Below are 20,883 nucleotides of genomic sequence, written 5' to 3' on the forward strand. Positions count from 1 at the left end.
TGTGAATATTTATTAGAAAATAATGTATTCCATTGATTAAAGGCATAATTTTCAGCAGCCGTTATTCCAGTCATCAGTGTCATGTGATTCCTCAGAAACTAACCATTAAAGTCAGGTTAACCTGAATTGCAATGTTAGACCAATGAGCTGGTGGGAGTAGAAACACAACCGGCTGATTCCTCTTAGTTAATCATATATTTTGAGATCTGTATTTTGCCAGCACTGTACTTTGCCAAGCTTGACCGACATGGTGTTTTTGCAGAACTAATGATTATGAAAACTCTTGTCACAGCCTTGACTATTGCCCTTGTGGGTAAGTGGAATTACTAGAATTTAGAATATATTACTTTATACGAAGTGACTACTGTACATTATTTTATTATGTTTTTTTAATCACAGCTTTCTTTGATATTTCAGCAAGTCAGCAGATAAATCTTGGTAAGCAGTCTTAACCAACATCATTTACAATGAAAAATATATTTTATGTAAGCATGTATAATGTTATTTTGCACATTTAGTTCCTCATTTGGCAGGGCCCCAGACCCATGTGTACAGATATGAGGCTTTGCTCTTCAGTGGTCTTCACCAGAAAGATCTGGCTCGAGCTGGCATTAAGATCAACAGCAAAGTTTTAATCAGTGCTGCAGATGATAATACTTTCCTGCTTAAGGTATCCAAGGAATTTAATGGCAACTTGAGGGGCTTTCACACTTGGCTGCTATAGGAACTCAGTTATAAGATTTAGCCACCAGATATTTTGGATGAGAAACTTCTCTAAAGTAGGCTCATTGGGGATATGTGCCCAGGGTTACATTTTTGGAAACTGAAATGTGTGTTCAGGGCTATGTTTGTAAAATGTGATGATATGAGGCCACCAGCAACTTCTGTTTCATTTCTTTTTGTTTTATTGCTGACCACTTACCTCTGTAAATATGTTTTTTTCCCGGAATGATTAGGTAGCTTGCCCTGTGCGGTGTTGGACTTGGGAGATATAATGGACTGTGGTTTGAGTTTGGCAAAGGATGATTCCAGAAACCAGACAAAACAACAGTAAAATAATTATGTGTAAACTCAAGGTAAAAGCACATAGCCACAATGGCTTTTTTTTTTACTTCTAGTTGGCTTTTGAAAAAGATCTAAGACACATATATGGAATCCAGATTCTCTTCCAAGGATATGAGGAGAACATTGACATTCACAGAAATGTTCATAGCACCCTCTGGTGGAGTTATGAGAAGGGCATTCAAATAGGCTGTATAAGACAACATTCTGCATTAGCGTATTTGAGATTGTCAAAAATGTACACAACAGCGTCTAGTAGATTTGTCAAAACAAAAACTGCAAGCAGCCATAGCCCCAGGCATATATTTTGTGATTCCCAAAAATGTAGCTTTGGCCTTCTATCTCCAATATGTTTGTGCCAGTGTGAAGGCCCTGTTGAGCTTTGTCTTACTGGCTTCACCTATTGGTTTTGCAAAGAAGCTCAAGATCTACCTATTTGTTTCAGCTCTCGAATCCTCAGTTGTTTGAATACAGTGGTATCTGGCCCGGGGATACTTTTGTCACTTCTAAATTCACCTCAGAACTTGCTGCTCAGCTTCAGGTTCCTATTAAGTTTGAGTACACCAATGGTATGGTAGGAAAGCTGTTCGTACCAGGTTTGGTCCCAACTATCATCGTCAACCTGTACAGGGGAATTTTGAACATCTTTCAGCTCAACCTCAAGAAGACCCAGAATGTCTATGAGATTCAAGAGGTGAGACTTGCTGAAATTAAGGTCCAATCCCAACTCTGTTTTATACCCCTATGCATTGCCAAAAGCCTAAGCCTTCCCCTTGGTTCTTAAAACAAAGTGTAAGATGGGAGGCTAGGAAGTATAATTGCTTTGTGCCCAAGTTGCATCTGTGACCAGTTGTAAAAACATAACCATTTGACTTCAGTAGTTTGTCAAAGATTTATATCTTAACCTAAATTCTTAAAAAAAAAACTTGTTACAACAAAAAATTAATCGCTATTATTTTATTTGGTCTAGTATAAGCAGTTCATGCAAATGGAACTTAAATCTGAGTTGTTTTTTCTGTTTAGGAAGGAGTTCAAGGTATTTGTAAGACCCAATATGTGATCAGTGAAGATGCAGAAAACAACCACACCAACATTACCAAGTCCAAGGATCTTTCCTCTTGCCATAAGAGGATAATGAAGGATGTTGGCTTGTCGTACCTTGAGAAGTGTATCGAATGCCAGCAGGTCAGTTTATAAAACTCTTTTTACAGGACTACTTAAAAGCAGTTTTCCAAGTGAGGGTTAATCCTTTAAAAGGGTATACATCAGGGAGTAATGAAGTTGTGGGTTATAGGGCTGTTCTATTGTATTATATACATAAAAAATGTAACATGTAGAAAATATAATGGCAGAAAAAGTGTCCATCACTTTTCTTAGGAAATCATTCACTATACCAGGCTTTTACAGAAAGCCTTTTTTTTTGGACAAATTTGTTTAAAACTACACTTAAACCTTGATTGTTTTCTCTCCAGACTGGCTTTTATTATTTTTGGAATTTTTACTGTTGACATATTTTCCCAAATATTCTGTTATTTACAAATTATTAAACAGAAAATAAAAAGTTACTCTGCAGCTGCAACCTACAGCTACACTATGAAGCCAGCTCCAAATGGTGTTATGATCACTGAAGCAACCGTCCAAGAGATTCATCAGTTTACACCTCAATATGAGATTGGTGATGCTACCCAGATGGAAACAAGGTATAACATTTGTTCTTGCACAGTGTATCATATTATCTGTTTTAATTGTTTTGTGTAATTCAATTATATATTTAACATTTCAGACAAACTTTGACCTTTCTGGAGATAATGACAACTGACATAATTCCAATCAGCGCTGATTATTTAGCTCGTGGAACTTTGCAGTATGAATTCAGCACTGAAACACACTGGAGTCCAATTCAGCTCATGAAAATAAGTGATGCACAGGCTCAGGTAAGAAAATATTTCATATTGTTATTTTATTTTGTGGGTTGAAAGTGTTAATAATTAAATGCCAAATTAAAGAAAGATTATTTTTAATAGTATAAACTAAAATTTAGCATCTCTATTTAAGATAGTCGATGCTCTAAATCATCTGGCAACCAAAAAACTAGAAGAAGTCCATGAAGATGTACCTCTGAAATATATCCACCTTATCCAGCTTATGCGTTTTGCGAGTGTGGATGCAGTTGAGGGAATATGGTCTCAGTTTAAAACTAGGCCGAATTTCAGGTACACAAAATGTCACCTTCACAGTATGAAACCGTTATTCATTTACATGTAACTCATTTATTCTTCTCTAAGGAAATGGATTTTAGATGCTACTCCTGCAGTTGGCACTATAGCTGCTCTAAAATTCATAAAGAAGACATTCTTGGCAGGTGAACTTTCTTTTTCTGAGTTCACTCAGGTCCTTCTGGTTGCTGTGCACATGGTCACCGCTAATTTGGACACCATTAAGATGTACTCTGTGCGTACTCTTATATTTGCACAAAGACTAAATCTCTTAAACCTTTAATTTAGTGTGCCAGATAATGTCTGAACTTGCTCCATACATTGTGTAATCACAATAGGGCCTGGCTTTGCATCATAAAGTTCAAGAAACCCCAGTTCTACGTGAAATTGTGATGCTTGGTTATGGGACAATGATTGCCCGGTATTGTAGTGGTGCTCTTGAATGTCCAGTTGAGCTTTTGAAGGTAAAGTGAATTCACTACATTATTTGTTTGACTGCATGTGTAGATGTGCCACCAACTTCTGTTTTCTTCTTCAAGCATATTCATGAGATTGCTACTAAGGTATCTGCAAAGGCAGATATTGCAGAGATCACCTTGATTCTTAAAGTACTGGGAAATGCCGCTCACCCTGCTAGCATCAAATACATCACAAAGTTTCTACCAATATTTGGAACACATATACCTCAGTTTCCCATGAGAGTTCAAGTGGATGCCATTTTGACTCTGAAGGCTCTTGCCAAAAAGGAATCTAAACAGGTTTGTCAGATTTTTTGAGATGTGATTTTTTTTTTCTCCAAATAATGTTTATGTGAGACTCAACACTATGGATTTTACTTTGCACTTCAGGTCCAGAATGTAGTTTTGCAAATTTTTCTGAACAAAGATCTTCACCCAGAGCTACGCATGCTCTCGTGGATTGTGATTTTTGAGACAAAGCCAAGCATGGGTCTGGTTATTACTCTTGCACGTGGTCTCCAAACAGAAAAAGATCTACAAGTGGCCAGTCTTGCATACTCTCACATAAAAGCCTTGGCAAAAAGCACAGCACCTGATTTAGCTTTAATGTGAGTTTACATAAACAATCTCTGAAACATTTATATATATATATATATATATATATATATATATATATATATATATATATATATATATATATATATATATATATATATATAATCTCAACATCAACCTTGGTCTTTTTTAGCGCCATTGCCTGCAATGTTGCCATCAAGATACTAAGCCCCAAACTGGACAAACTTAGCTTTCTTTACAGCAAAGCATTTCTCTTGGATGGCTATAAGTGTAAGAAAGTTATTTTGATCTCCAGTGGTGTTGCATGGCAGGAAATGTTTTTCTTTTAAATTATTAAGTGTAATCTTTTAGACCCTCTCATGGCTGGTGCTGTTGGTAGTGCTTTCTTCCTCAACGATGCCACCACTATCCTGCCGAGAGCTGTTGTAGCTAAAGTACATGCTTACCTGGCCGGAGTGGCAGCTGATGTTCTTGAGGTTAGTAGCAGTGGTGATACAGTGCTTCTCTATGTCATTAGCTTCTTACACATTGCACCTCAGTAAAGTATAGTACTTTCTTTAGGTGGGCATCAGGACTGATGGGATTCAGGAGATTCTTCTGAAATCACCATTTCTGAATGAGGATGGGCAGCCAAGTATTAGGCAACTGTTTCAGGCTGTAGGTGAAGCATATTGTAAACACATTTTCTGTTAACAATTTCATGTATGTTGTTGTCTATTTGATATATTGCAGCTAAAATCATTCATGACCCTTTCAAAGAAGCAGTACATGGGCTCAATCTACGTTAAACTTTTTGGACAAGAGATTGCATTTGTGAATGTTGACAAAGCAGTTGTTGAACAGGCAAGACAGGTAGGACATAGCAATAAAATTTAACTTGAAGTAATGACAAGTTCACACTGCATGAGTTTCAAAGTTGTCAGATCACAGTTGTTTTCACACTGCATTGCTCTCTGGCATAGCATTCAGTTGCTGCCGACAACTTTGGTTTGCAAGCACATGTGAGAAGTGATAAGGAAATAACACAAGATCAAAGTTAAGAGTTGGAGGTCAATAAATATTCTTGTAATGTGCTGCTGCAAAGGTTTTTGTTTTGTTCCAGTGTAATGTTATTGTAAACTTATTTTTTCTGATATTGTAGTCTACAACTACTCCCTGTAAATTCCCGCTGTCCTGTATCTTGCTCTCTCATTAGCTGTAGGTCACCGCCAATGTGTTTTTTCGGTCTTTGATACAGCCATTGTCACTCACATGAACAAGCATCAATTTGTGATTTCGGGCATTTGTTGGCGATTTTCCAAAACCTGTTGTCAAGAGAAAATCAGGGCTAAAATCATGCAGTGTAAACTCAACATAAGCTGTCATGTTTGAATTAATTCATATTTTGTTCCTAAATTTTTAAGAACATTTATTATGAAATTAAGAGTTAAATTTCTATTACAGCTCACTACTGAAGGCCATATGGCTGAACTGGTAGAGGCGGCTCTTAAAAAAATGCAGAACGGCATTGTCTTTAGGTACACAAAGCCCCTGCTGATGGGTGAAGTGCGTCGCATCTTCCCATCAGCAGCTGGTGTACCCATGGAGTTAAGTTTGTATGCTGCTGCCATTGTTGCTGGTAATCTAAAGGGTAAAACAAAAAGTCTCTGAGTCTATTTGAAGTTTTAGAATAAGAGCATGCATGTAAATTCTGTATTTGTATTGTACTTTATAAACTTATTGCCATCTTGTCCAGTCCAGGCAATTATTACACCACCTCTAACTGAATCCACCAGTTTTGCTCATCTCATGAAGACAGATGTCAAATTGACTGCTGAAATTTCACCAAGCATTGCCTTGCAGGCTTTTGCTGTAGCTGGACTAAACACAGGTTTTATTCAGGCTGCTTCCATCGCCAGAGGAAAGATTCATACATTGATGCCTCTAAAAGTGGTTGCGAAATTTGACATCCCAAATGCAAATTTCAAATTAGAGACATTTCCTATTGCACTTCCAGTGCATGCTGTGACTGCACAGTACGTAACAGTTCACAGTTGTCTCCATTATTTCACCACTGTGTATCTCATAAATTACATTTTGTGCTTCTTTTTCAACACTAGTTTCGAAACTTTATCAGCAGCTGGAAACATTAAGGATGTCAACGTACAGATAATTACACCCACTGTACCAAAGATGGTAGTTGTGCAGAATTCCCAGAACACAATTACATCTATCATGTCACCTGGAGCTTTGGTAAGGTTTAAGATATTTGCTTGACTAAATACATGTTTAAAATTCTGGCAATCTCTACAATTCTAATCATTTAATTTATGCCTGTATTCTCATCTGAACCTGTTATGCCACCTGTCAAGGATCCTGAACTGAGGAGTATTGTTCCAGTTCACAAAACTCTTTGTTCTGTTCTACCTTCCATTGGGGTCAAAACATGCATGGAGGTTTTGTCCTGTAATGCTGCCTTTATCAAAAACACAACATTTTATAACATGATTGGACAGCATGGAATACATATTATCATAGCTCGAGGCAAGTGTGAGAGACTTTGCAAGACATCAAAATTTATCTGGAATTATTTAAAATAATGTTGACCTTATTTATTTTTTTATTGACAGCCGATGGCCCTGCTGTTGAGGGACTAGAACTAGAGGTCCAACTGGGTGCCAGAGCTGCTAAAAAGCTCCTTAAAGAAATTAACAATGTTGACATAAAGACTTCCAAGGTCAAGACCGTCCTGCAGAAACTAAGGGAAATTCTGGAGCGTAGAAAAAGGGACAATAGCTCACGATTCTTTAAATATAATAAATTCCATATTGCTCCAAGCTCCAGCAGGCACAGCTTTAGTTCCAGCAGTTCTGTTCGCTCTTCCAACTCCCATCTGTCTGAAGTAAGTTTTATCTTTATCAAAAATTAAGTTTATTTCTAAACTTATTTCGAAAGGATCACATGCTTATGATTGACTACAGCTGGTCCTGCAGTAGCAACGCAGGATTCACCAATTTTATGATTCCTAACTCACTATAAATAATCAGAGTTTCTTACCTTAGTTATTTTCGTCTTGAAGAATCCCCCTTCCACTCCTACTCCTCCCTCCTTTCCTTGACAGGCCTAGAGGTGAGCACTGTTGCCTCACAGCAAGAATGTCATTGGTTCAAATTCTTGGCCAGTAGGCGATTCTGTGCAGAGTTTACATGTTCTCCCCGTGCTTGCGTGGGTTTTCCCCGGGTTCTCCGGTTTCCTCCCACAGTCCAAAGACATGTGACATAGTTGAATTGACTAAACCAAATTAGCACCATTGATGAGCTGTTAATCAGCAATTTCTAATTGCCATTAGCCATATTATAAGCGGGGGAGTTTTCGAGACCTACCCGAGCTCAAGGATCAAGGCCCCGGGCTCAAGGATCTCATGAGCTCAGTGCTTTCTCCCTGGACAGCATGCCAAACATGCTTCATAATCAATCATCAGCTAAGTGTGAACTCTTGAAAGATAATTCCAGAATTCTCTATTTATTAATACACACATTTAAAGTGAACTGATAGCTGTTCTTTCACACTTCACAGTTGTCCGTCCTCACCAGGATTGCCATGTTTTTGCAACAAAACTAGCCCAATGGCCTGTCAAAAATAGACCTTGAACTGTAGGTGAGCTGACAATTAGGACTAAAATCATGTAGAGTATTACTGTACCTATTTTCTTTTTATGTTGGATCATTAGGAACTCTCGAGTGAACAAGGCAAGGAAAGTTCCAAGGTTATTTATGAGGGGGTGTGTAGTTACCATCTGCAATTTAGATTTCATACATATTATTAATAACAATAAAAGTAATAAATAATTTAACAATTAAGTGATATATGTCTTTACGTGTCTGCAGACTAGGTCACTTGTAGACTCGGTTCCTCCAGTGGTTGCTATTATTGGACGTGTCGTGAGAGTTGATCGCAAGTTGTTGGGGTACCAGCTGACTGCTTACCTGGACCGGCCCAACTCAAGGGTGCAGATGATTGTGGTTTCCATTGCAGCAAAGGACAACTGGAAAATGTGTGCTGATGCCGTCCTGATGAGCAAGCAAACAATTGTTGTAAGACATTCAGTTTCAGTTACATCGTTCTGTAATGTGTCCAGTTCTGCTCCTGGAGTGCTAAAGTCCTGTAAAGTTTAGTCTTAACCCCTGCCTCGAGGTTTCCATTAAACCTCTTTAAGTTTGATTGGAGCTAGACTCTGCAGGACAGTGACTCTCCAGGAGCAGGAAAGGAAACTTCTGTTTTTTATTTATATTTTTTTTTAATGAAAAGTAAATAATTTGCCTTTACTTAGGCAAAGATGGCTTGGGGAGCAGAAAACCCAAAATATGCAATAACCATCAATGGTGGGACAGGCCACCATGGTCCAAGTCCTATGGTCTATCTCAAAGTTAAGTGTGAGAAGGTGCCCAAATTCATTACTGCCTATTCCAAGAGGTTTGATTCATTCATTTTGAAGACTTTCCATTTAGTGAATAACATAAATAAACATATCAACACATTTTTTATTTACTTTTTAAGTGTGGCTGAATACATTCCTGGTGCAGCTGAAATGGCTGGACTTGCCATTAGCAATGAAAAAAATATTGAGAGACAGATAGAACTAATTATACTTGTTCCAAATATAAGAACATTGGATATTATTGTCAAGACCCCAATGGTAAGTAGGAATTGATTGATTGGTTTACCATGCCTTTCGACAGTACTTTCTGTAATTTGTGAATTCACAGATGACCTTGTCAAAAACAAACTTGGTCCTTCCAATCGCTTTGCCTTTTGAGGCCTATCCAGAAGACAATGTCTTAAAGATAATTCAAAACTTTTATAAAGAGGCTAGTTCAGGTAAGTAAAGTATCATAAGATGGTTTTTCATTTATATATAGACCTTTTTCTTAGAACGCAAAATTACCCATTATGTTTTGCATGTATGCGCAAGGAGAATGCTAAGAACTTCAGCAGCTGATGCGTTTTACACAGAGATAATTAAACAGTTCTGGATTGTGAACAGTCACATTTAGACAGCTTTGAAACGATAGTTTTAATCTATTTTAATTGCTTTTAATGTCTTTGAACTAATATTGTCGTCGATCAGCTCCATGTCCTGGACTGATCATTTAACAAAATGTGATCTAATATGATGGAAAACAACTGCTGCGAGGTATTTTCCCCTCGTTGTCAGATGGCATCTTGTGCTGTTTAAATGAAGCCTCGTCATTGCTTAAGTGAATAGTTTCTCTTCTTTTCAAATATATAACCAACCCAAACAAATGTAGTTCACCATAATGTTTGACACACACGTAGCCCGTACTGTCCCACTAACACATTGATTTAATAAGTGTCACAAAGTGAAAATAAAATGCCATTTTGCAATGTTAGAAAAACACACCGTGGTAAATAATACACAACACAAACTAACTAAATGAAACATAACTGCTCCTGATTAGAATCAACGAGCAAATCAGCCAGAATAGTATCAGTAACAGACTTTTACAGGTAATATTTGGAAATTGCATGGCTAGGTTCATGCTAGTAATATAGCTTGCTCTTTATAATGCAGTGAGGTATTGTTTGTGTGTGTGCATTGAAGAGCTGCAGAGTATAGTATAACAGCTAACAGGTCGGGAACACTGATGCTGTATTTCAGCATCTGATCTGACGGCAGACACTGAATAGGAGAGTTTTTCTCTCTCGCTTGTACCGCTTCTGACAGAAGCATAGCGGCTTTAACACACACCTTTCAAAATCAAAGTTGTGGATCACAAAAACACCTCGCAAGCTACTCAAAACGGTATTGACAACCATTTTCGTATCAAGATTTACCAGTTGTAAATGCTGTTAACGGAAGTTCTTAGCATTCTAGAGGAAGACGCTGGTCACTATGGCGGCCTCCATGCAGCAACGAAGAAAAAAGGTCTATATATACGAAAATCTATATAAAGTAGATCATTTTCTGAATATTTTATTTTCCTATTTAGCTAAATGCAGCAAAGTCCGAAGCATCTTGACAGCATTCAACCATAGGATGTATAACTGTGAAATTCCTCTTTCCTTCTACCAAGTCCTGGTTCAAGACTGTACTTCTGAGCATAAATTTTTAGTCCTAATGAAAAAGGATGATGTCTATAAACATGAAGATCTTAGCATTAAGGTGGCAGACATGTAAGTCCTGCATGCTCATATGAGTATTTACCAAACGAAACCTTGCTATGACATTAAATGTTTGCTTCAACAGTGCTGTTCAGTTGTACCAACAGGACAGTGTAATAAAGGTCAAAATGAATGGGACAGAAGTAACAACTAACAAAATTCCATACCATCACCCAACAGGTTGAAGTTCTCTCAACTTTAATTTAGTATAAAAGTCTAGAGTTTGCAAATAAATATGACATTTACTGGAATATTGGTCAATTTCCTGGAGAAAAAAGGTGTTTTCTGTGCATTTTGTTTTTCTCTTAGGAACCATACGCATTGAGAAGAAAGGTCCAGGTATTGCTTTCTATGCACCAGGCCATGGTCTTAATGAGGTCTATTATGCTGCCGACCTGTGGGAAGTAAGACATAACTTGACAAACCAGTAAATGTGTGTCATACATAATAAAAATATAAACAAAGGTTTTTAAATACACTGAAACAACAAGGAATTGGTGAGCATAATCAATAAACCAAAGTACCCAAGGAAACCAAACAATCAAGAACTAAAGACAAGACTTAAAACTAATGGTGGGCCAAAATAACAGAATATTTTGCAGTTGTATGAGCTTGTACACATTTTTTTCCCATCGAAGGAAGTCAAGTGGAAATCTGTAATGCTCATTTGGTTGTGACTTGTACCATGTGAGAGGACCTTATGAGCCAAGCTGAGCTGCTCACAAGATCCTGATCATTTTTTTAAATTGATAGCGGTTGCCTTGAATATGCGAGTTGTGTACAGTTGAAAAAGCCAACCTGTCAATCAATCTGAAGTTGACCAATCAGGAGGTTATGCATGAAACTGAACTGGTTTTCTGGTGCTGAAAAAAAAGAAACTATATGTTTTGTGTACAATCATGGTTCATATCAATAGCTATAATAAATCAGAAACTAGGGGTGGTTCAGTTTGACAATTATATGAAAATTGGCAAATAGATAAATTCAGTAGTTAACATTGTTGCCAAGTCTGCAATTTTATGTGGAATTTGGCTGCTTTGGAAATGCATTTGCAGGTTGTTATTGTAATTCCGCGGCTGAGAAATATAATGGTAGTAGGATTAACATGGTTTCAGGTTTTTATATAATACACTTAAAGTAACATAACTCTATTTTTTCAGATTTATGTTGGGGACTGGATGAAGGGACAGACTTGTGGAATCTGTAGAAAGGCTGATGGAGAAATCAAGCAGGACTATTGCAGACCCAATGGAAACCTGACCAAGAGCTCAGTTGGTTTTGCTCACTCATGGGTGCCTCCTTCTGAGAGTTGTCATAATGCTGATCGTAAGTGTTGAGCTGCTTATTTTGCAATGATAATTCACTTTGGTGCAATGCTTTTATTGTATATTATTTCCCCAGAATGTCAAACAAAGCTTGAAACAATGACACTGGAGAAGCAGAGGTCAGATTGGCAAGCTTCCAAATGCTCCTCTACTGAGCCTGTGTTGTCTGTCATTGAGGACTAGTCGCAAGACTGTGTAACACTGTACCTTCCTTATAGCAAGCCCTTATAGTATGTCCTCTGAAAGTTGATACAATATTTTACAGATTTTTTCATAAAGTATTATTTGTTCATTTTGTTTCAGACTTCAAACTCTGATACTTTCTACAAATCTGAACAGCAACTTCAAGATCTGAGAAAAACTACAGAAGTAATTTGGCCTGAAAATGTACAGAGAAGTTATTGTCTTTTTAGAGACCTGCTGTAGCAAATACAGGGTGATTAAAAAAGAATACCACAACTTTTGTCACTCAAGTGTCTGGAGGGGGCCATATTGAACATCTATGAAGTTGTTTTCTACTGGAAAAAAAAATAAACTAGTAACACTTTATGATAACTACACACTATAAACCATTTGTTAAGCATTAGCAAATAATGAATTCATTATCTGTTAAGCATTAACTCTACATTAATAAACGTTAGTAAGCAGTTTATAACTGCAGATACAAATGCTCTATTCCTGACTTACAACCACATTTATAATGTGCTTAATAATTGTATTTTCATACTTTGTTAAAGATTTATTTTTCATTACTAAATAAAGTATTGCATTATTTACAAACCAGTTGTTTAAAGGGGTGGTCCACTAAGATATCATATTTTAAACTTTAGTTGATGTGCTGTGTTAATATAAACAGCTTCTCTGAATGTAAAATGCTCGAAGTTCAATGCAAAGGGAGACCTTGGTTTTTACAGAGTTCTCTTAGCAAAGCCTACAATGAACGAATTTTGGGAACTACAAAAACTTCCGGGCCTTGTGAGATCACAAACGTACTTTTACCGTGCACACACACTGTGCAGCTAAGGGGCGTGGCCAGAGGCGCTGTAATGTTACAGCAGAGAGAGAGAGATAAAATTCTATCCAAAGGCTGCTATTTCCAAAGAGCTTCTTCTGTTTCTGTATTGAGGCTTCCAAATGACACAACACAAAGACAGAAGTGGTTACAGTTCAATATTAATTATGTTCCAGAGAATTATAAAATACATAGCAAGCATGATTTAACAAAACACAGCTTCCAGAATCTCTCCCAGTTCAGTGCTGGATTCGGTTAAAATCTCCTCAAATTAGGAGCAGGTCCAACAAGCAGAAGCTGCGCACGCAAAACCTGTAAGTGTTTTTATTTGGTAAAATTGATTGAGATGTACAGTGTCTAGCATTAACGGTATGTTGTAGCAAAGATGTAAACAACGGGAAATGCTGGCACCGCTAATGATTTAGCTACATATTTTGAACATATGTGAAAGATGTTGTGTAACGCGTTGAGTTAAAAAATACAGTAGAGCTCGCCTAACTCGTGTAGCAGCAGAAAAATCAATCAAGTTTCAAACAGGTCGCATCCCACATCTTGTGCTTTATTCTTCTGTCAGCAGCGTCACTGTATATAACGGAAAATAACTTAATCCGAGCATCATGCATAATAAACATCAGTCCCGCACACATGCGCTTCTCTATTCATGCGTCTACAGACTGTTGACACATACACGCACACACAAGGCGATCTGTCTTATAGGAGGCGCACCCCATTTTCACTTGTTACAGACACTTGTCAGATGTTATTTTAGAGAGGGGCATGAGGTTGACTGACTGTTTACACAGCACAAAAGCGCGTGCTTGTACGGGCGTGATGGGAAGCCGATCCACGAATCACAGCACATTATGACACATGACCAATCAGAGTCACTTGAGGGTGGGCCTTTTGGAGGAACTAGGAAATATATTAGTCGTTTTCTTATTATATCTTATTGTTAGTAATGGTTATTATGTATGTTAATAAATGCTTTATTAACTCAAGTTCATGCAGTTCTGTGACCTAATCTAAAGTGAGGACTATTTGCGCTTTATAAATCCCTTATACATGACAATTAAAGGCTTAGTATCAAATGAACAATAATCTTTGCAATCGTATCTTTAAAATTAAATTACTGTAAAGTTTAAATGTAACTTGAATAACAGGAGTGTCAAAATACAACATAAAACTGGATAAAACAACAATATAATAATTTATATTATTAGATGCAATGTTTAACTGTACAGTAATTTTATTTTAGATAAAGTTGCAAAGATTTATTTTTCATTTGAAGTACAGTTTCATTTGTGTATCTTTAAATAAATAGAAATGAATATGAAAGTACAGATATTAAGCCGATTATAAATGTGGTTGTAAGTCAGGAATAGAGCATTTGTAGCTGCAGTTATAAACTGCTTACTAACGCTTATTAATATAGAGTTAATGCTTAACAAATAATGAATTCACTATTTACTAATGCTTAATAAATGGTTCATAGTTTGTAGTTATTAGAAAGTGTTACCAAAAAAAAACTTTAAGTACTCTTTACATTGACCCAAGTTTCCATAATGTTCCTTTGATTAAATACAGATTTTCAAAGTTATGGTATTCTTCTTGAATCACCCTGTATTACAAAATTTAAATAAATAAAATGCAAGCTCTGAAATCTATCAATCTTGTTTGGCAGATAAATATTTAAAATTGTTTTATTAATTTGTAATGTCTAATGAATTGTGCTATTTCTGATAATGTAACAATATCATACACGCCATTTTTGTACACAGTCATATACACAAATGATAGATTGTGAACTAACAGGAAAAATAATGTATGTATAAATTAATCTACCAAGAATAAAACATTCTGTGAAGAACATGCATTGTTGAATTTTAACACAGAGAACTATTGAAAAGTGTTGCTCTGAAATTAATAAATACTACCAAAACACATGTGTGAGATTATATATTTTTTCTGTTATAAATATTTAAATAAGTGTTGTTTCTACATTTTGAAATTCATCCAAAAAGTTTAGTAAAACTTTATGATAACTATGAATAATTTATTATGCAAATTGTTAATTAAGCAAATTGTTAATTAATCATTTGTAAAGCATTAACTCTACATTAATTGACATAAAAAAAACAGTTTATAAATACAACTACAAATGCTGTATTGTTGACTTATAAGCACATATATAATGTGCTTAATGATTGTATTTTCATACTTTGTTAATTTTTTTTCCCCGACTAAATTATTACATTATTTACAAAGCAATTATTTAATAATAGCTTGTGTTTTTTTATATAATTCAGAAAAAGCAAGTAAATGATTAATAAACTATTCAAACAGACATTTTTATATTTTTCAGGCATATAGTAGTTACTCTGGATGTTATTAAACTTCATGCAGTTTTGTGACCTAATCTAAAGTGAGGAGTATTTTGCTTTAGAAATCCCTTATAAATGACAATTAAATGGTCAGTATCAAACAAAGTCTGTGCAATTGTATTTAAAAATAAAATTAAATAATAATAAATAACGAGTGTCAAAATACAACTTAAAAAAATAAATAAGCTTATATAATGTGCAATAAACAAAATAAAATTATTATGTCTTATTGACCAACAATATAATTAACAATATAACATTATGATAAAACATTTCAATGTTATTCTGTTTTTTTTATAATTTTATTTTTACATAAGACACTATTTATTTATTATTCACTTAATACAGTTTCATTCATCTTGAAATGAATACAGGGTTGCACGATTGCCTCACAGCAAGAAGTTCGCTGGTTCAAGCCCTGGCTGGGTCAGTTGGCATTTCTGTGTGGAGTTTGCATGTTCGTATGGCAAGCCGTTTTGACTTTTATTCATTCTCAGGATATGTATTCTTGATATCAACAATCAACATTCTTGATATCTACAATTCAGTTCTTTATATCAAAAAGGTAATTGTTGATATCAAAAATATAATTGTTGATATCAAAAACTGAATTGATGATATCAACAATTACATTTTTGATATCAAGAATTGAATTCTCACTAGTTAAATGTCACCATAGACTGCCATTCAAATTAAATTTTTACATAATATATGTAATATCCAAAAACCAATTACATTTATGATATCAACAATTAGATTTTTAATATCAAGAATTGAATTTTCACTAGTTAAATGTCACCATAGACTGCCATTAAAATTTAATTGTTGATATCAATAATTGATTTCTTACTAGTCAAAATGCCATTCTTGATATCGAAAATTTAATTGTTGATATGAAAAATTTAAATGTTAATATCAATAATTTAATTGTTGATATCAGGAATTAAATTGTTGATATCAAGAAATACTTTTCAACTAGTGAAGATATTCATTTTTGATATCAACAATTGGTTTGTCACTAGTGACAATGTTAATTTCTGATATCATGAATGTAATTGTTACTAGTGAGATGAGTAATTTTAGATATCATAAATTACTTTCCTAATAGTTAATATCAGAAATACATTTTTAGATATCAGAAATAACAAATGTAACGTGTTGAAATATAATTGCAGATATCAGGAATTAACATTTCAACCAGTGAAATTAAGTTCTTGATATCAGGAATTTACATTTTTTACTAGTTACAATTCAATTGTTGATATCAAGAATAGACATTTGCTTTAGTATCCATATGACAACTTGTATAAAAAATAAATGCTTTTACAAGTAAGAATTGTATTTCTGATATGTAAAATTGAATTTTTAACTAGTAAGAAATCAATTCTTGATATCAACAATTAAATTTGAATGGCAGTCTATGTTGACATTTAACTAGTGAAAATACAATGACCAAGATATCAAGAACTATAATTCTTACTGGTTGAAATTCATTTCCTGATATCAAGAATGAACATTTTAACTAGTGAAACTGAATTGTTGATATCAAGTATTAACATTGTTACTAGTGGAAATGCAATTCCTGATATCAACAACTCACATTCTGGATATTAACAATTAAGTTGTTGATTTCAAGAACTTGGATTCTTGATATCAACGATTTAATTCTTGACATGAACAATTCATATCCGGTTAAGCATTAAAAGTAAAAACGGCTTGCCAGAATAGCCGTTTTGTCTTTTATTGATAACAGGATATAAACTCGATATCAAGAATTACATTTTTCCCAGAGATGGGTTGCGGCTGGAAGGGCATCCGCTGCATAAAAACGTGCTGGATAAGTTGGTGGTTCATTTCGCTGTGGCGACCCCGGATTATTAAAGGAACTAAGCCGACAAGAAAATGAATGAATGAAGAATTAAATTGTTGATATCAAGAATCCGAATTGATTTCTTCAAGGGTCAAGGGTCAACCAATAACAAATAAGGTCAAGACTCTTGGTGACTCTGGAGTCAGATCTGAGTTTCAATAGTCATGTCAAAGCAGTCAGTAATTCAGCATATTATCATCTCAAAAACATTGCAAGAATTAGATGCTTTGAGTGAGGACTTAGAGAAACTTGTTCATGCTTTTATCAGCAGCAGGGTTGATTACTGTAACGGCCTCCTCACTGGCCTTCCCAAAAAGACAGTCAGACAGTTGCAGCTCATCCAGAATGCTGCAGCCAGGATTCTGACCAGAACCAGAAAATCAGCACATCACACCTGTCCTCAGGTCTTTACACTGGCTCCCAGTTACATTCAGAATAGATTTTAAAGTATTATTACTTGTCTATAATTCACTAATTGTCCTAGGACCTCAATACATTACAGATATGCTCACTGAATACAAACCTAATAGATCACACAGATCTTTAGGATCAAATAAACTAGAAATTCCAAGAGTTTAGTTAAAGCAAGGTGAATCGGCCAGCTACTATGCCCCTCACATCAGATGTGCTCCAACATTAGGCACATTCAAATCAAGACTGAAAACACATCTGTTTAGCTGTGCCTTTACTGAATGAGCACTGTGCTACGTCCGACAGATCACACTATATTATCTTTCTTTTTTTTATTATTCTTTTATAACCTTCTTTAACACATTTTAATCTGTTTTTAATCATTTTATTTAGTTTTTTTATTTTCTCATACTTGTCTTTTTTAATTCTTGATTATGTAAAGCACTTTGAATTGCCACTGTGTATGAAATGTGCTATATAAATAAACTTGCCTTGCCTTGGTAAAAACGTCTAATAACGGATCTTCCTTCTCCTCATAATTCCGCTTATTTCATCATTAACAGCATCATTCCGCCTAACAAAGATGTTTTAAATTCACGCCATAAACCAAGCAATCTCTCTAATTAAACTAGTCGGTCGCAAGGCTTGGCTCGCAAAAATCGACATTACCACCGCCTTTAAAGTCATCCCATTAAACCCCAATTTCTTGTGTTGTACCCCTGAAACAGGGGAGAGAATTATTAAGAAATATCAGACACACTCAACGATGTTTCTCCACTGCTGACTTTATGCGCAATCATATTGGTTCACAAATTCAAATAAACATCTTTCAAAACAGCATCATTGTCTTCTTAATGTTACACAATTTCCATAAATTGCTAAGTAGACTTTTAACAATGAACACTATTTTGTTATTTTCACATTTACAATCTTATAGAACACTTATAAAGTTTTATACATTTTATCATCAGCGGAAAAGCACTTATCCTTTTTAATCCAATACTTTAACAAAAATAAACTAAAGCCTAATAATTTAAGCAACATATAATTAATCTTTTTAAACTATTATTTTAGCTTGGTGTGCCTCGTCTTTCTCTATTTGTTTGTCTATCAATGTTACAGTGCCAATTACTTTCACTTTTCCCAGCAATACACACATAGAACATTAAATACCAGAATTAAACATCAATTGAAAATGTGCACGCTCATAATTTTACTTCAACGTGGCCTTACGCTAATCACATTCAAAATGGAGCCCAGAGCTCGCGCTCCTCCGAACCACACACTCTTATAAACATTCCCAACAGAATCCGGACAACATCACAATAACATACACTCTCAACGCTGTCAGAACATGAACACATTTCATTAAACTGATTAGGAACACCCATACCTGAAACAGGGGAGAGAATTATTAAGAAATATCAGACACACTCAACGATGTTTCTCCACTGCTGACTTTATGCGCAATGGAGAAAAACCGCGAGTTCTCCCCCTAGTGTTCAGTCAAGGCATCACTAGTCGATCACCAAGCATCTCAGACTAAACATGTCGAGCACAGATCAGTATAAAACACAGCTTTGCAGGTGTTGAACCACTCTCAAAGTTCAATAACTTTTATGGATTTCCCATTTCAGGTTTTGATCTAGTTTTTGATATGCAAATACATTTATATCTCAATCTGTCACACACTCCCCTACAAAATGAAATGTCGTCTCAACATTTTCCACTCTTAGAATCAGAATGTAGGATACAAATTTAACAGTAAATTGTCTTTTTCAAAAGTTGGTAAGAGAGAAGGTTGTTAAATATTGAGCCTTATAACAATCCACTTATTGTCCCAAAGCGAACTCAACGCAGGTTGTATTGGGACCACATCAATCTATAAAAATTATTCAGTCCCAAAGACCCCAGTCCAACAGGGCAAAACGAAATCCCTCAATTTTCCAAAATGTCCATGACAAGACTGTTCATTGGAGAAATCCTAACTACAAAAAAATCAGTCCATCAGTTCTTCCGAAGTCAACTGAAAAATGAAAAGAAGTCTTTGTTTGCATTCAAACTCCACAGTCTTGTTGTGACTCTAAGTAGTTCATTGTCCTTACTAGTTACATCCATACAAAAAAGGCAAATGGTAACTATATTGTTGGCAGGGCGGCAACCATGGTAACAGTCCATTCGCAAGCACGTACGGTAAGTTCTGTGGTAGTGTCTGCAAAGTTCCATTCACTTGTCCAACATTATAAGTTGGTGTACCCAGCTCATCATAAGTGAATACCCTTGGTGGGCATCTTTCTCTCCTAGTCAGCCGGTAAGGTTGCTCATCTCGGTTTTCCAATTCACTTTCAGTAGGTGACATGGGAACAGAAAGGTGTTTATCAACCGGTAAATCGATCTCTTGTTCGAGGTTACTTTCGGCAGATGGAAGTGGTCCAGCAACAGGTAAATCGTTCTCCAGTTCTTGATCATCCTCCACACCTAACAATTGAGTAGGGACCTGTTCGAAGCTCTCTTGCTGATGTTCATTAAGCTCTGTAGGTAGGGATTCAACACTATTTACCTCATCATCATGGTTTGTCGCAGGTACTTGTGGTGATACATAATAGAGCTCAGCTTCCTCTTCACTGTCTTCGTCAGATTCAACACAGCTGGGTTGAGGATGTTTTCTCTCTTGGTTCGGCCTGATTTTCTTATGCGGATCAGTCTCAATAGGTAAGTGATCGCAAGGCATCAATAAGTTTCGGTGTAGAACTCTGGATCGTCCCTTTCCCTTTTCTGTCTTTACTTCATAGACTGGAAGCTGACTACCTAGTTGTCGCACTATTACATAGATACTGTCTTCCCAAAAATTGCGGATTTTACCTGGACCGTCCCTTGGCGTTAAGTTTTTCACCAAAACGCGATCACCTGGCTGTAGTGTTGTGTTTCTTACTTTTCTGTCATAGTTCCTCTTGCTCCTGCCAGCAGCTTTTTGAGCATGTTCTTGGGCGATCTTATATGCCTCTTCCATTCCCTGTTTCCACTCTTCCACATACTCTCTCCGATTATGCGAGGGTTTTTCTGAACTCAATCCGAACAACATGTCCACGGGCAGTCTTGGAGACCTTCCATATAACAAGTAGAAAGGAGAGAACCCTGTGACCTCTGAGCGGGTACAATTGTACGCATACACCAGTTTGCTCAAGCTGTCTTTCCAGTTGGATTTCTGACTGTCGGTAAGTGTTCTTAACATTTGTAAGAGTGTCCGGTTAAATCGCTCAGCCTGGCCATTGCCTTGCGGGTGGTATGGGGTCGTCCTCGAACCGGTGATGCCACAATATTTTTGGAGCTGGTGAAACAACTGATTCTGAAATTCGCCACCCTGATCATGATGGATACGGCAAGGGAAACCAAATTTTAGAACAAAGTCA

At 36.0% G+C, this 20,883-nt stretch overlaps 1 protein-coding gene across 1 annotated transcript; it reads left to right on the forward strand.

The window, feature by feature from the left end:
- Positions 1–273: 273 nt before the first annotated feature.
- Positions 274–12,273, forward strand: vtg8 (vitellogenin 8). The gene is made up of 29 exons (XM_056447614.1): positions 274–313; positions 418–438; positions 519–670; positions 1,508–1,756; positions 2,086–2,247; positions 2,614–2,762; positions 2,846–2,996; positions 3,118–3,275; positions 3,348–3,513; positions 3,617–3,742; positions 3,818–4,036; positions 4,127–4,344; positions 4,485–4,582; positions 4,664–4,788; positions 4,874–4,969; positions 5,045–5,164; positions 5,756–5,942; positions 6,048–6,327; positions 6,412–6,544; positions 8,179–8,385; positions 8,622–8,764; positions 8,849–8,987; positions 9,058–9,169; positions 10,303–10,486; positions 10,560–10,654; positions 10,784–10,878; positions 11,635–11,800; positions 11,876–11,994; positions 12,103–12,273. Exons 1-28 carry the CDS (start codon positions 274–276, stop codon positions 11,980–11,982), a joined length of 4,098 nt encoding a protein of 1,365 aa, XP_056303589.1. The 3' UTR covers positions 11,983–11,994; positions 12,103–12,273.
- The last annotated feature ends 8,610 nt before the right edge of the window (positions 12,274–20,883 follow it).

The sequence above is a fragment of the Danio aesculapii genome, chromosome 22, assembly GCF_903798145.1.
Source record: "Danio aesculapii chromosome 22, fDanAes4.1, whole genome shotgun sequence".
NCBI lineage: Eukaryota > Metazoa > Chordata > Actinopteri > Cypriniformes > Danionidae > Danio > Danio aesculapii.